This window comes from Lepus europaeus, chromosome 20, assembly GCF_033115175.1.
Source record: "Lepus europaeus isolate LE1 chromosome 20, mLepTim1.pri, whole genome shotgun sequence".
In the NCBI taxonomy this organism is placed as follows: Eukaryota; Metazoa; Chordata; class Mammalia; order Lagomorpha; family Leporidae; genus Lepus; species Lepus europaeus.
Genome location: NC_084846.1, coordinates 24,782,934 through 24,799,505, shown reverse-complemented (window position 1 = coordinate 24,799,505; position 16,572 = coordinate 24,782,934). Strand labels below are relative to the sequence as shown.

General features: G+C 40.1%; 1 protein-coding gene across 2 annotated transcripts in view; it reads right to left on the bottom strand.

Moving 5' to 3' along the window:
• ABCB5 (ATP binding cassette subfamily B member 5) overlaps positions 1-16,572 on the bottom strand; it is a 115,347-nt gene that overhangs the window by 91,157 nt on the left and 7,618 nt on the right. Inside the window, exons 3-6 of one of the 2 annotated variants that reach the window (XM_062178620.1) lie at positions 15,178-15,328; positions 11,613-11,667; positions 3,215-3,406; positions 2,955-3,130 (exon numbers count right to left, since the gene is read on the bottom strand). In XM_062178620.1, coding sequence (XP_062034604.1) covers positions 2,955-3,130; positions 3,215-3,406; positions 11,613-11,667; positions 15,178-15,328 — 574 coding nt within the window. The remainder of the gene's footprint in view (positions 1-2,954; positions 3,131-3,214; positions 3,407-11,612; positions 11,668-15,177; positions 15,329-16,572) is intronic. The other variant, XM_062178621.1, reaches the window with a different exon arrangement.

Below are 16,572 nucleotides of genomic sequence, written 5' to 3'. Positions count from 1 at the left end.
TGGGGCAGTGACAAGGGGCCAAAGAGTTCATTCTGACAGAGTCTGCATTCTACGTAGGCTGACATTGCCTAGCATGTAAATTTCTATGTACTTTTCTTCTACTGTGCTCCTTTGCTGTTTTCTCTCTCTTTCTCTCTCACACACACACATATATATATATTTACAATTTAAAAAAATTATTTACTATTTAAGGACTTTCTCTCTATGTATTCTTTTTAAAATTTTTTTATTTTTTTTATTTTTGACAGGCAGAGTGGACAGTGAGAGAGAGAGAGACAGAGAGAAAGGTCTTCCTTTGCCGTTGGTTCACCCTCCAATGGCCATGGCGGCTGGTGCGCCGCGCTGATCCGAAGGCAGGAGCCAGGTGCTTCTCCTGGTCTCCCATGGGGTGCAGGGCCCAAGCACTTGAGCCATCCTCCACTGCACTCCCGGGCCAGAGCAGAGAGCTGGCCTGGAAGAGGGGCGACCGGGACAGAATCTGGCACCCCGACCGGGACTAGAACCCGGTGTGCCGGCGCCACTAGGTGGAGGATTGAGCCACGGCGCCAGCCCTCTATGTATTCTTAAAAACTCTATTAGAAATAGGTATCTACATTGACACAATTGGACAAGCCCTGATTTGGAGAAAAATTTTCGGGGCACCATTCTTATTGGAAATGAGTGAGCCTGTTTGGCTTGATCTGATTATTCCCATGCACAGAGCAAGGCTTCTAGAGGGTGTGAGAGGAGGAACACGATCTTGCATATGGATGTGACATTGCTATTGCATCGTGCCGCCTGTTTAGAAAGTGCTTCATCTTTGAACACTAAGAAGTGAAATGTCAGAGAAAAGTAGAGACTATCAGTACTGGGAGAAGAGGCAGGTTTTTCTGATTTCTCACAATTTGAAATTATAATGTGTTCTTTCCTCTACTATATGTCCCACTTACTACTTCTTTATAATTTAGTAATTAGCACAAGAGGACAGTGAAAAGGAACCAATAGCGACATTGTCCTCAGACCTTTGTGTTTATAACTGTTGTCTACTCACACAGCAACTTTGTTCACTTTCAAAACACACTTCCCAGAACTGGAGCTGATTGTAGGTAAAAATGCTTGAACATCTGTTACAGCTCGAGGGTGGTCTCCACTGAGTAATATTCATAATTAACTGAAGTTACTTAACAAAGATAACTAATTACCCCTACAACATGAAGGGTATTCAGAAAGTTCATAGAAAATGCATACTATGAAAAAACAATGCATAGAGTTCAAAAATTTTTTACATCAAAATAGGTTTATCCTTTTATTCAATTTACGTGATATTTTTGAAATACATTCGTTATTATTTGAGGAGGAACACCAGCTGTCACAAAGCCTTGTAGATAGTGAGCTTTTATAAATGACTGCCAGCTAGAATTGAGCTGGAGGGAGCAAGAGAACATCCACTCGGAGAACCTTGACCTTTGTTTGCTTCTTCTTTATCATCAGTTAATTCCAAGGCAGAATCCAGACTCCTTGCTGTTGTTCCTGTACAATCTTTGTTCCTCTCTCTTGGCTGGGGCAGTCAGGGCTGTGTATTTAATAGCACACTGTGGGTAATCTTTCTACTGAGAGCTTCTCTCTCTGAACAGTCTGAGGATAAAGATTTTGATGGGGGCTACGTATCAACACTAGACGTCGTAGTAAATAAAATTTTGTTGTCTAAATATCCAGGCCTATTTTTAAAGGATTAGTGAACTACAGAATTTTTAAAAAAATTTTTTATTGCTGAAAATTCTTGTTTGGTTGTAATTGAATACTGATGGTACATGAACTCTGAATTTTGTGGATTTGATTTCCATAAAGAAAAAATTAGGAGCCTGGTGTTTGGTGCTGTAGTTAAAACACCACTTGAGAGGACCACATTCTGTATCTGAATGCATTGGTTTCAAGACCCTGTGCTGCTTCTGGAAGTTTCCTGCTAGTGTGCATCGTGGGAGGAAGCAGGTTAGGGTTCTGGTACTTGGTTCCCTGTCACCATGTGAGAGACCTGGGTTGAGTTTCTAGTTCTAGACTTTGGTCTGGCACAACCCTAGCTGTTGGCATTTGGGGAGTAAACCATCAGGTGTAAAGTCTCTCTCTGCCTCTGTAAGATCTCTCTATCTCTGTTTCTTGTTTCTCCCTCTCTCTATCTCTTTACCTTTCAAATACATGAAACTTTATATATATATATATAAAGTTTATATATATATACATATATATAAACATTATATATAAGCATATATATGTTTATAAGGACAATTAGTGTTACAAAATTAAAAACACTGTTCCTCCAGTCTAGAGTCTAGGAGATGGATAGACACACTGGTAGAGTTGCTGAAGACTTGATTTGGAGATATATTGGTTGCTTTTGGATTTCACAGAGAGTATTCAGTTCAAAACCAGGATGTAAATAAGATGTGGTATACCCACAGTATAACAGAGCTAAAATGTAATTTAGATTGCAAATTCAAAATTTGTTTGGAAAAATTGAAGTGTATTTATGTAGCACATAAAAACAGACACCTGCAGACATGTTAAGTAGAATCCAAAGCATTATGGAAAGCACAAACTTGATGAGGCTGACGTAAGATTTTCTCATTGCGTTCTACCCAGTGAAATGAACTGCAGCACGTTCATCTGGGAGTTCAGAACACACAGTCTTTCTACAGCAGCGACTCAATGGCCTGTGTACAATAGCTCAGGTTTATCCTGGCTGTCTTCGGAAACTGCTTCAAGCTGCTAAACAAAGAGGAATGTTTTTAATGTTAGTAAGATATTAAAAGCAAACCTCATTTGAGCCAAATAACTGGCAGATAGAGAGTGGTTAATGCTAACATAATCAACAGCAGTCATGGGATACAAGATCCCTTTGCATTTGTACCTTTTTGGGCAAATTCAGTAAGCCATCGAGTTCATCCTGCTTCCAGGTAGCAGTGTCCTGGTTGCCTCACTTACCCTGGAACACGCTGCTGCAGAAGCCATAATGAGAGGAGATGTGGACAGGGTCACCAGAGTGAGCTTCCAGCCCTTCACCAAGCCAACTGCCAGGCCAATGGAAAAAGTAGACATGTTTTGAAACAGTAGAGCGAGCTTGTCTCCAATACCGTCGCTGATTTTGCTGATGTCTCTGAGACAAGTAAACAAATGTAGTTAAGTCATTTACATGCTGTATAGGAGAACAAAGTTGATATCCTACACATGTTCCTCTTACTCTGTTATGCGAGTGTTCAATTCGCCGATGTCACAGCCATCAAACCAGCTGATGTCTTGTGCCAGAACAGAGTGAAAAAACTGCTGGCGAATTCTCTTGGTCTGTCGTGCTGCTGTCATAACCCAAAAGGAAATCTGCATGTAGCCAAAAATCAAGGCAGAGCCTCCTATGCCAACATAATACAGTGTCAACCTAAAGAAAGATCAGAAATGTTAAACATTTGAAACACAACATTTTCCTCTTGTTACAAAAAAAAAAAAAAAAAAAAAAAAGAAAAAGAAAAAGAAAAGACAACCAAAAAACAAAACGCAAGAAAAAAAAATCTATGAATCCATGATAATATTTGTTTGGGAGAATTTATTTAGAAGATAACTAGGAGGAGTTGGTACTGTGATGCTGGCATCCCACATGAGAGTAAGTTCAAGCCCTAGCTGCTCTGCTTCTGCTCCAACTCCCTACTAATGCACATGGGAAGGTGGTGGAGAATGGCCCAAATACTTGAGCCCCTGCCACCCATGTAAGACATGCAAATGGAGATCTGGGCTCCTGACATTGGCTGGGACCATCCCTGGCCATTGTGGCCATTTAGATATTGGATCTGTGTATGGTAAATTTTTCTCTTTCCATGCCCCCCCCCCCTTTCTTTGTCACTTTGTCTGTAAGATAAATTGATGAATCTTTAGAGAAAAAAAAATAACATAACTAAGGTTAACTTACCTTTAGAAAGGGTGAAGTATACCGATTCTAAAAATCCAGGTTTCACTTGTAAAACATTTAGAATATGTTTCTCATATTATTAATAGAAATTAGTATTTTTAAAACATATTTTCTACTTGTATCTTAAGTCAGTGTTTGTAATATTTTGGTACAAAAAGTTACATTGAAATCATTAAAGGATCCATAGTGGAATAAGAGGCTAAAGAAAATCATAGTAGTCAAAAAGTATTGATAAAAAGCTGGATAATGTATGTATTATTAAATCCAAAATTCAACTTAAGGAATTTATCCTAAGATAATAACATACAAAGGTTAATCAGAATGGAGGATTATTGTGGAGCTTGTAACAATCTAGGTGTCTTTTTTTTTTTTTAAAGATGTATTTATTTATTTGAAAAGCAGAATTACAGAGAGGCAGAGTCAGAGAGATAGAGAGAAATCTTCCATCTGCTGGTTTACTTCCTAAATGGCTGTGATGGCTAGAGTTGGGCCAATTGGAAGCCAGGAGCCAGAAGCTTCTTCTGGGTCTCCCATGTGGGTACAGGGGCCCAAGGCCTTGGACTGTCTTCTGCTGCTTTCCTAGGCACATTAGTAGGGAGCCGGATTGGAAGTGGAGAAGCCATGACTCGAACTGGCGTCCATATGGGACGATGGCACTGCAGGTGGCACCTTTCCCCGCTATCCACATTGCCAGCCCCACCATCTAGGTATCTAACAGCAGGGGTCAGATAAGACATGTAGTCAATCACTAAGTATCTATGGGCTGCCCTCTAAATGTGAAGTTCTACAGACACAGCCATGAGCAAGACAAGAAGTCCTGCTATTTTGATGGACAGTGGCAGATAAAACCCCCAGAAAGGTTTCAAGCTGTTCCACCAAAGAAGCAAACAGGATGGTAGTCACAAGGTAAGTGGTGGATAAACTTGGGCAGAGAGAGCTGGTGCACATAAACAGAGTGGTCAGGGAGGTTTCTTTGAGGAGGCAAGATCATAGCTGGGATCCCAAAGTTGGAATGAGCCAGCCGTTTCAAGAGTATTCCAGGGAGACAGAAGGAGTCTCTCCCAGGAGAGTCTGAGGCTGACAAAAGCTGAACGAGCAACAACAACAACAAATCCCAGAGTGGGGCTGAGAGGATGAGGCTGGGGAATGCGGCACACCACAGGGCTCTTAGCTACAGCACACTGTGGAGATCTGATTCCGTGAGATACAGGTGATTCCTGGGAGACTGACGCATAAGATGAACAGATGTGTTCAACAGTATGAAAGATCACTCCAGCTCCTTGTGGAGAATGGATGCAGGTGACAGCAATGGACTTAGAGGAAGTTGTTTGTGACCCGATACACAGAAGTAGATAGGTTCTAGATGTATTTTGGAAATAAAAGTTGTTGGGCTCGTGGACCCTGCCAACAAACTTCTCTGCTAAAAAGATGACTAAGAAGACAAAAAGCTCTGTTCCTGCTTTTGAAGACAAGACCCCTATCAGAAGGAGAAAAAGGGCTAAAACAATGAAAGTGATAACCCATGCTCTGCATTGGAAAATGCAGTGATGTTAAGATGACATTTGGGGGCTGGCACTGTGGTGCAGTGAGTTAAAGCCCCAGCTTACAGCGCTAGCATTCCATATGGGCACTGGTTCGAGTCCTGGCTGCTCCACTTCTGATCCAGATCTCCGCTAATGCACCTGGGAAAGCAGTAGAAGGTGGCTCAAGTGCTTGGGCCTCTGCACCCACGTGGGAGACCCGGAAGAAGCTCCTGGCTCCTGGCTTCGTACTGGCTCAGCTCCAGCCATTGCGGCCTTCTGGGGAGTGAACCAGCAGATGGAAGACCTTTCTCTCTGTCTCTCCCTCTCTTTGTAACTCTGTCTTTCAAATAAATAAAATAAATCTTTAAAAAAAAGGATGATATTTCTTCTCACATTGACCTATGGATTCAATGCAATCCCTGTAAAAATTCTAGAAGACTCTTGGAAGAAATTGACAAGATAATCCTAAGGTACATAGAAATGCAAAGGACTCACAATAGCCAAAACAATTTTTAAAAAGAAAAACAAAGTTGGAGAACTTAAACTTTCTGATTTTATTTCTTTAAGCTTCAAAACTACAGTAGTCAAGACAATGTGATGCTGGAATAAAAGCAGATATATCAAGAAATGCAACAGAGCTGAGAAAACAAACTGCTACTTTATAGACTATATCTTAGCAATGGTGGCAATTCAGTTCAGTGGAAAAGGATAATTTGTTCAACAAATAGTGCTGAGACAACTGGATAGTTATGGAAAAGATGGCATTAAAGCCTTCCCTCACACCACTCACAAAAGTATAGGAGTTAAAACTTTGAAACTTCTAGAAGAAATAATAGGAGGAAATCTTAATGATCCTACATAGGACAAAGAATTCTTAAATCCAAAACACAACAGAATCTATAAGACAAACTTGATATACTAGAATTCATTAAAATTGAAGACTTTTGTGCTGCAGAAGAAATGTTTAAGAAAACAAAAACACTGACTACTTACAGGTGGGAGAATTATTTGCCAATATTTCAACAGAGAAATAATTTAAAATAATTTTTATAGAAGCACTGCTTCCCTTTTTAAACTATCCTTTAACAACAACAAAACCAAAATAACACATCTGACTTTTCCACGTGGAAGAACCATGCATGGTAACTTCTCCTTGTCCAGCAAGCAGACTTCCAAACTACTTAGGACCCAAAAGAAGATATAAAGTCTAAGGGTCCAGGCATTTTTTTTTTTTTTTTTTGCACCAGGAAATAACGCTTCTTGGGTCAAACTATCATGGAAATTTAGATTTAATAGTTCCACATATTGAGCCTTTACTGTATGTTAAACATTATGACAGGCCCCTTACATATCCAAGTAACTGAATCTTATAGAAGTTACTCAACAATTGCTACAAGCAAGAAAGTGGCAGGGGGCCGGCTCTGTGGCGCAGTGGGTTAACGCCCTGGCCTGAAGTGCCGGCATCCCATATGGGCGCCCGTTCTAGTTCCGGCTGCTCCTCTTCTGACCCAGCTCTCTGCTATGGCCTGGGAAAGCAGTAGAAGATGGCCCAGGTCCTTGGACCCCTGCACCCACGTGGGTGACCCGGAAGAAGCTCCTGGCTCCTGGCTTCGGATCGGCACAGCTCGGGCTGTTGTGGCCATCTGGGGAGTTAACCATCAGATGGAAGACCTCTCTCTCTCTCTCTCTCTGTCTCTCTCTCTCTCTCCTCTCTGTGTAACTCTGACTTTCAAATAAATTAATTAATTAAAAAAAAAAAAAAAAAAAGGAAGTGGCAGAGCCCATGATCAGGGTCCTGAGCTTATGATCTGAATCATTCTGGAGATGTTTCCAATGATGGGAGTTAAAATAGCTTTGGGAAACATTACTACCTACACACAGCCTGGAGACTGATGATGTCTCTAAGCATATTACAAAATTACAAAGCAAAGAAATAATGTTGTTCACCCTGGCTATTGCAGACCAATTGACCAGAAAGAGTGCCATCTCCTTTTAAAAATGTATCACCTATTCACATTTGTTAACTCCACTGTACACACTTTGAAACTTACTCTAGGCTACAACTTGATGCAGCAGAAATTGCTATTTATCTAATCTGTCACCCAGTATCTGTCCTTATCTTTTTTTTATTGATAACAGAACTCCCATTTTGTTTGGAGTGAGAATACGCCCAGCTAAAATGGAGGCAACCATATGCCCAATATAAGGATAGTTTTAGATGTGAGTGGAATTGTTGTGTGGAATTTCTGACAGGCTGATTAACACAGCTAGGAATGTACATTTTTGGGGTCTTTTCTTTCTTTCTTTCTTTTCTTTTCTTTTCTTTTTTTTTTTTTTTTTTTTGACAGGCAGAGCGGACAGTGAGAGACTGAGAGAAAGGTCTTCCTTTTCCGTTGGTTCACCCCGCAAAGGCTGCTGTGGCCGGCGCACCATGCTGACCCGAAGCCAGGAGCCAGGTGCTTCTCCTGGTCTCCCATGGGGTGCAGGGCCCAAGCACTTGGGCCATCCTCCACTGCCTTCCCCGGGCCACAGCAGAGAACTGGCCTGGAAGAGGGGCAACCAGGACAGAATCCGGCACCCCGACTGGGACTAGAACCCGGGGTGCCGGTGCCGCAGGCGAAGGATTAGCCTATTGAGCCTTGGCGCCGGCCTGGGGTCTTTTCTTTATCTTTCTATACAATCACTGAAGACCAGGAGGTGATACTGATAATGGCAGCCAGTACAACAAGGAGGGAATAGAAAGACAGAAAGATAAGTACCTTGTGCCTGTTGAGTCATATTTTGTTGTTAGGCTGCCTACTTTCAGATTTTTATGTGTGATAAAAATAAATCTCTACCATATAGTTAAGCCACGCTGATGATGAACCTTACGTGAAGTGCAGTTGAACTTCATCTAAATGAGTTGATCATCCAGTTTTCCCCCTCACTTTCAAGGTAGGATATAATAGATGAATCAGAAGTAGTGAAAGGGAAGGGAAAAGTCATTTAGGAGTTCATATAAAATTAATAAATTAACTCTTGAGAGCAGCAAAGGAGGTATGATATTCAGCAATAGTAATCTTATTTAGTCATTCTGATTTGGAGTCAGCAAGAAAAGATTGAATAATTTTCTGATAACACAAAGGTACAAACTTAACATTAAAATGATATGAAGCCATGAGTTATTTTCTCTGGAAAAAAACTGAGGTAGAATAAAATTCTATAGTTCCTGATGATTATGAATGAAAAAAGTATTACCTTATGCTCAAGAAAAAGGTGATATAAATAAATACTTCCCCAAAATGTAATTTCCACAAGATGTTAATAGATGTTAGAGGGGAAAAAAAATTAGTTTCCATAGTCAGGATTGGAAAACTTGGACTAAACAAAATTAACTAAGCAGAACCTTTGCTCTGCTTGTCTGCCCTGTGTGTAGCTGTAGGAGGCTGTAATATAATGGTGTTTTCCAAAGCAACTCAATTAGGAACCTTTTCCATCATGGAGCTCAGATAGTTCCAAAACAGAACACTGGTTTTAAAAACAACAATATAACAAATACAGTGGTACTTCATAAATGTCAAAAATGTTTATAAATTTAGCAGCTTTTTAATAACTGTACATAGACATGCACAAACTTTAAAAAGTTCATAGAAAATAAGATTAAAAGATTATTTTGGTGTAAAAGCTTTTTAAATCCAGACATAGTTTTTCATAAAAATAGGCATTTTCCATGAAATTTTCAAATATTCCTTGTATTATTTCATCTTATCTAACCCTTTATTGCATGTCTCAAAAATAAATACCCCAATTTAAAATTTTTCTAAATGTTTTTGTAAGAAATTTATACTTCATATTGTATATAAGCACTCTAAATCAATAATGTAAGACCAAAATTCAGTAGAAGAGAGTATCCTGGATTGTAATGGAAAATTTTTGAAAGATTCAATATAAATAAATGCTATGTAAAAGTTGTTAAAAAAAAAGAACTTCCCTCAGAGAACAAAGAATGTTGAGTAGCAAAACTGAATTCAAAGGACGACCATTCATACTGTGGTCCAGAATTGTATTCTCCGATAGAACTTTCTGTGACCAAGAAAATGTTCAACATCCATGCTATCCAGTACGGCATCCCTTGTCAGAGTGCCTGGGTCTCCCAGTCCCAATACTTCTGATTCCAGCTTCCTGACAAGGCAAACCTGGGGAAGAAGGAGGTAATGGCTCAAGTGCTTGGGTCCCAGCCTCTCACGTGGGAGACCTAGAGTGAATTCCGGGCTGCCTGTTTCAGCCTGACTCATCCCGAGCTGTTTTGGGCATTTGGGGAGTAAACCAGCAGGTGGAAGATTGATCTCTCTCTCTCTCTCTCTCTCTCTCTCTGCCTTTCAAATAAATAAAAGTAAATAAGTAAAATTAAAGAGAAGAATTGTGGTCCCCAAATATCACTGAAATGTGATGGGTGTTCTTTGGGATTGTACAGCATGAACCGTTCACTTCTATGGGAAAATAATAGAGGACACATAGGTTTGTGGCAAAGATGGATACCTTTAGTAAGACACTATGGAAATCCAGTGAAAATACTCAGTAAAGAAGCATCTTTCTAATACTATCAGTGAGTGATTGACCAATACATAGAATTACAAAAATAGAGTGCCTTTATAAATTATCACTCTGACTTAACAATTTTTGCTCTGGATACAACTTTACTATAATGGTCTACTATGGATTGAACAGGACTTATCTTCCTAAACTCAGAAGATGTTTAAACTGTAAAGTCTGATTTCATTAATGGTTGTTGGTTAAGAGTGGAGACTTGACCTATTGTGGCATCTGAAAGGTGGGTTTGTTGGGAGGTCCTTAGCTCACTGAGGACTTGCCCTTGGAAGGTGCTTCTCACCAGAGGGTTGTTTATTTATTTATTCATTTATTTTTAAAGATTTATTTTATTTATTTGGAAGGCTGAGTTATAGTGAGAGAGGGAGAGACACAGGGAGAGATATCTTCATCTGCTGGTTCACTCCCCAAATAGCCTCAACGGCTAGGGCTGGTTTAAGCGGAAGCCAGGAGCTTCTTCTGGGTCTTCCACATGGGTGCAGGGGCTCAAGCACTTAGGCCATCCTCTGCTACTTTCCCAGGTGCATTATCAGGGAGCTGGATGGAAATGGAGCAGCCCTTTTAGGATGCCCATGCCACAGGTGGTGGCTTTACCCACTACACTGACCCCATGGGTTGGTTATTTAACCTAGGTTGGGCCTAGCTTCTCTCTCTGCATCTGCTCACTGTGTGACCATTCCTGTGCACCTGCTCCACCATTGCCAGTCTCCTCTGATGCCAGACTAATGGGGCCTCCAGATCCTGAGCCATGAACCTCCAAATTATAACCCAAGATAAACCATTTCTTTCGCAAGAAATTCCTCTCAGGTATTTTAGTTAAGTAAAAAAAAGCTGACTAATATATGGATTGAACAATGAGTTCCAAAATTAGTCTGAATAAAACCTTAAAATTTTCATCTGATAACATTTATTTATTTTTAACATTTATAGAGATGGCATTTTCTATAAAGCTTGGAGGAAATAATTTTAAAAACTTTGCTAAGTTGTATACCTTCAATTCTAGGAGGTCAAATTTGTATAAAATGCAAATTCTGGGACAGGCATTTGGTGCAGCAATTAGATGCCATCTGGAACACTCACATCCCATATCACAAGGCCTGCGGTAGAGTCCTGGTTTTGCTCCAATTCCACCTTTATTCTGATGCACATCTTGGAGGTAGTATCTCCAAGTACCATGGCCCAAGTAGTTGGGCCCCTGCCCCTACATGGGAGACCTCTGGCTTTGGCCTGGGCCAATCCTGACCCTGACATTTGGGGAGTGAACCAGAAGATGAGAATTCTCTCTGCCTCTTAAAAATTAATTAAATAAAAAAAATTAAAATGTAAATCCTCACTTTTCTGTGGAGGAAAATTTTGTCAAATACAGCTCAAAGCATACGACCTATACAAATACAAGAAACAATTATGAACTAACTATATTTTATGCACCTAATTAAAGAAGAAGACATTTTTGCTTTGGTCACTTACATTTACTATTAATAATCTGACAAAGTTTTTAGTTGTCTTTTCTTATAAGTATTGAATACAGCAGCATGTAATGCATTTGATATTGATATTTCATTTGGACTTACACAATCATATCTTCATTCAGCTTCTCTTGAGACTTAGTACAGTTCTGATAATTTGCTGTAAAAATAAGTTTTTAATTTATAAAAGAAATTAATTAATACTTGGCCTTACTGTTTCACAGGTAGACTTCCAAAGCAAACACAATGCATTATTAAGAAAATGGACTCAATGTCCGTACAGAGGCTTACAATCATCTGGTTTTCTATTCTTCAATCTGGAACTTGAAATAATTATCTCCACTCTTAAGAAATATTCATGTAATGTGAAAAAAAACAAGCAAATATCAGCCATAGCTTATACTCAGAAAAAATTGTTTGGGGCATGTCTGATGTGGCAACAGTTAGGAAAGCATTGCGTTTAGAATGCCTCTTGCTGCCTGAGATCATGTATTTAGAATTAATTGAGTCACCCAAGGGAATGATTCAGAAAGTCCAAGAAAAACAAGAGCACGTGAAACTCTAAAAGTAGCCATGGAAAAAAATGGAAAGGAAATTCATTGAAATATGTTGGCTAAAACTAGGATAGCAATATAATACAACAATGTTTAATGTGTGGTTTATACATTTTCCAAGTACATTTTGCTAAGCATCTTCTAGTGAGAAATACATTGTACATTTACTATAGACTAAGGAACTGATTTCACCAGCACATAAAACCCTGGTGTGTATCCATTTCATGATTTTCTTCTTTAAACCCCTATGATCAATATTTGCAATGATGTGTAGTTATCATGACCCTTCGTTGCTTACATTGCCCTAACATCATCACTTAGAATAAAGCCTGCGATCTTCATTTATGTGCAAGCATTTCCCCTATTCTAATTATAGAACTGTGGGAGGGAAAAATTCTAAAGCAGCTTATTCCAAAAATAGCAGAATTGACCTGGCAGAGCAAGGGTAGTAAAATCTAGTAAACAGTTTTAATGAAGTTCAACTTAACTAATAAAGAGAGTAGCACTCCTTCCAAACATGGTACCTATGTTTCTATAAACATACCATAGTCTCATTTTGGAGATGATATTTATAGAAGCAATAGTTGTAAAACTACAGTGCTGGCACAAAAATGGTCCCAGTCAATGGGCAGTTATTATTCATACTTTTATTGGCATGGTCAACAGCTTTCCAGGAGGTCCTCAAAGTACTTATTATGAAAAAAATTGCATAGATTTCATTTTTGCACCAAAATAAACTTATCTTTCAATTCAATTTTTTACCATAAACTTTTGCAATACTTTCATATTATTCTCCAGAAAAATCTATGTTAAAATGAATAGCCCTGCTTCTCTTTTAATAATGTGTTTTAAAGTACCAATGCTATCCATGATTTTATCTAAAGCTTCATCACACAAATTTATATATGTTCAGCATATTTGATAAAATACATCACAGTGGCCGGCGCCGTGGCTCAACAGGCTAATCCTCCGCCTTGCGGCGCCGGCACACCGGGTTCTAGTCCCGGTTGGGGCGCCGGATTCTGTCCCAGTTGCCCCTCTTCCAGGCCAGCTCTCTGCTGTGGCCTGGGAGTGCAGTGGAGGATGGCCCAAGTGCTTGGGCCCTGCACCCACATGGGAGACTAGGATAAGCACCTGGCTCCTGGCTTCGGATCAGTGAGATGCGCCGGCCACAGCGGCCATTGGAGGGTGAACCAATGGCAAAAAGGAAGACTTTTCTCTCTGTCTCTCTCTCACTGTCCACTCTGCCTGTCCAAAAAAAAAAAAAAAAAATACAGCACAGCAATAGTCAACCAGGTATGCACTCCTGTCCTATGTTAAGTAGTAAGGCAATGAATTACAGAACAGATCTAAAAAAGGAATAGTCCTCAGCAGAATGCTTCAGGTTTATCATCCATTCATTCATTCATTCATAGCTGGCAAGCAGTGAATATGCATTCAATGAATTGGTGGATCTATCTGACAACAAATTAGCTTATATATTTAGCTTTTTCACTAAAATAAAAATGTTAAGTTATCATTAATTTGAATATATTATTTTCAATTCAATATTATATTATTGATATACAATGAAAACAGTTATACATTATATCATTAATATTTCTTTTCATTAACTATACTTATATAAACATTTTCTGTTTAGACAGGAGACCACCAGATAGAAGGATGTAGAGAGATGGAAGGAATGGGTTTATTTCTCTCAAAGAACACAGGAACACTTGAAAGATAAGCCTTTGGGTGAAACCAAGATGGTATAGCTTAGTATTCAAGTTAAATAGGACAGTGATGGAAGTACATGGTAGAGAGCTACACTAGTCTGTAAAAGTCCAGGTTTTTACTTCCTCATATGGAATTTGGGGAAAAACATACATAATCAGGCAATTACTCATGTTGAGAACATCCACTAAATAAAGAGTGGATACTCACATGTTAGTGCATTGGAAAATCAGTGTATTTCCACATAAAGAATAATGTCTCCTTAAAGGACAAACTCTGAATGCAAAGAAGGGTGCCTACACACACGGGTAACGTGGCAGCACTTCACTGCACGCTGATGCCAGGTTCCTCCACTCGTCTTCCTTCAGGGTATTTGTCTCTGTGGCTGTCCTTTCCTTAATGCGACTTCCTGCCTGCTTGCTGCATTGTTCTCTCTCTGTTAAAGAAGCCCTGAGCATTGAGTAAGCCAGAAGACACAGCCATTCTTAATTTTTTGATTTTTCCTTTGGAGGGGTGCCTTATAGCTACATGGCCTAGGATGGCCCAAGGGTTTGATTAAGGGTTTATATAATCCCTTGTCACAGCAAATGAATTCCTAGAAGGATAGACTGATCTAAAGTTTATCTCACAGGATTCTTATTGATCATTAGCAAGCAGACTTTGCACTTGAACTGCAAGATTGTCTCCAATCTGTTCTGCGTTCCCCTCCCTCCCTCCCTTCCTCCCTCCCTTCCTCCCTTCCTTCCTTCCTCTTTCTCTCTTTCTTTTTCTTTCTTTCAGGATTTATGTATTTATTTGAAAGCAGAGCCAGAGAGAGAGAGAGAGAAGAGAGACAGAAGGAGAGATCCTGTACCTGCTGGGCCACTCTCTAACTTCCTGTAATGATAGAAGCTGGGCCATGCCAAAGCCAGGAGCCAGGAGCTTCTTCCTGGTCTCCCATGTGGGCGGAGGGGCCCAAGGACCTGGGCCATCCTCCGCTGTTTTTCCCAGGCACATTAGCAGGGAGCTGGATTGGAAGTGGAGCAGCCAGGACTCGAACTGCTGCCCATATGGGATCCTGGTTCCAGAGGCTGCAACTTAACATGCTGCCCCATAGCACCAGCCCCTGCCCTGTATATTCTAAACTTGCCAAACTCCATATTCATGTGAGCCAATTCTTTAAAATAAATCTCTGTCTTTATCATTCTATACACACACACACACACACACAATTGGTTCTATTTCTCTTGAAAACCCTGATTAATACAGATTTTGTTTTAAAACAGCAATGTTTTAAAAAAGAGACTTAAATGCATATTACATGCATATTATTTTATGACATAATAAGCTTCCGTATGGTTTAATGGTTTTATACAATGCATTTAAGTCCCTAGCAATATAGAAACAAATCTTGAACTCACTTGCATTGGTTTGGACTAGACATCCACTAACAAGGTGATCACTCACTTCTCCTAAAACCAGCGACATCAGAGGAAGACAGGCCCCGTTGACCAGTGATGCGAGTCCCCCCAGGATCATGAGGGTGATGTCCAGCCCATCAGCAAAGCGGAACTAAGGAACACAGGCATGGAAGCATTAGTTAAGGCTATAAAACAAGCAAAACACAACCTAGAGCTTGAGCCATAGAGTACTTTCCAAATTAAGAGATTAAATAGATGTATAAAATCATGGATTGTTTTTTTTACATATTAAGTAAAAAAGTAAACACTGAATCTTAAGGATTTACAATCTACTTTGAACAAGAAATTAAGAGAACCAAGCGTCTACATCATATGAATTGTAGGAGGTGACATACATCAGATAAGAGGTGGGTGAGAATCAGAAACTTTGCTCCCCTTGGTTGATTCTGGAAGAAGTTAAGATATTTAAACAACTGGGGCCAGCGCTATGGCTCACTTGGTTAATCCTCCGCCTGGGGTGCTGTCACCCCATTTGGGTGCCGGTTCTAGTCCCGGTTGCTCCTCTTCCAGTCCAGCTGTCTGCTGTGGCCCAGGAGGGCAGTGGAGGATGGCCCAAGTGCTTGGGCCCTGCACCACATGGGAGACCAGGATGAAGCACCTGGCTCCTGGCTTTGGATCAACACAGTGCCGGCCGTAGCAGCCATTTGGGGCTGAACCAACGGAAAAGGAAGACCTTTCTCTCTGTCTCTCTCTCACTGTCTATAACTCTACCTGTCAAATAAATAAATAAATAAATATTTAAACAACTGCAGTGACAAGGTCTTAGTTTATGGAAAGTGCATCTGCAAACTATGAACTCTAAGCTCACTTCCTAGCAACATGCCAACTAATTGCAGTGAACAGTTAACCAACTAGTAAAATACAGTGAATGGTACATTTTAGATTCTTACATTTTTTTTTTTTCTATCCAGAACAATTTCTATCTTTTAAGTTAGAATCTAGAATGTTTGCAGGACTATCTGGAATCAGAAATACCTGAAAGCTAAACAGTTCATGCTCTTCCATTCATTCCTGCAAAAGCTACTAGACATTTAGAGAGTAACTCCCCCAGCATTGTCGTCAGCACTGCAGAAGAGAGGGAATCTCCTCTCCCGTGCCCCAGAATAAATCTCCTTGATAACTTCTGTCATGTTCTACACTTCCCAGGCTTTTGTTTTTGGTAAAAGTTGGCTTTTGAGAAAACAAGTGCTATTTCACGTGCACTTTTTAATTTTTTAAAAGATTTATTTATTGGCCGGCGCTGCGGCTCACTAGGCTAATCCTCCGCCTTGCGGCGCCGGCACACCGGGTTCTAGTCCTGGTTGGGGCACCAGATTCTATCCCGGTTGCCCCTCT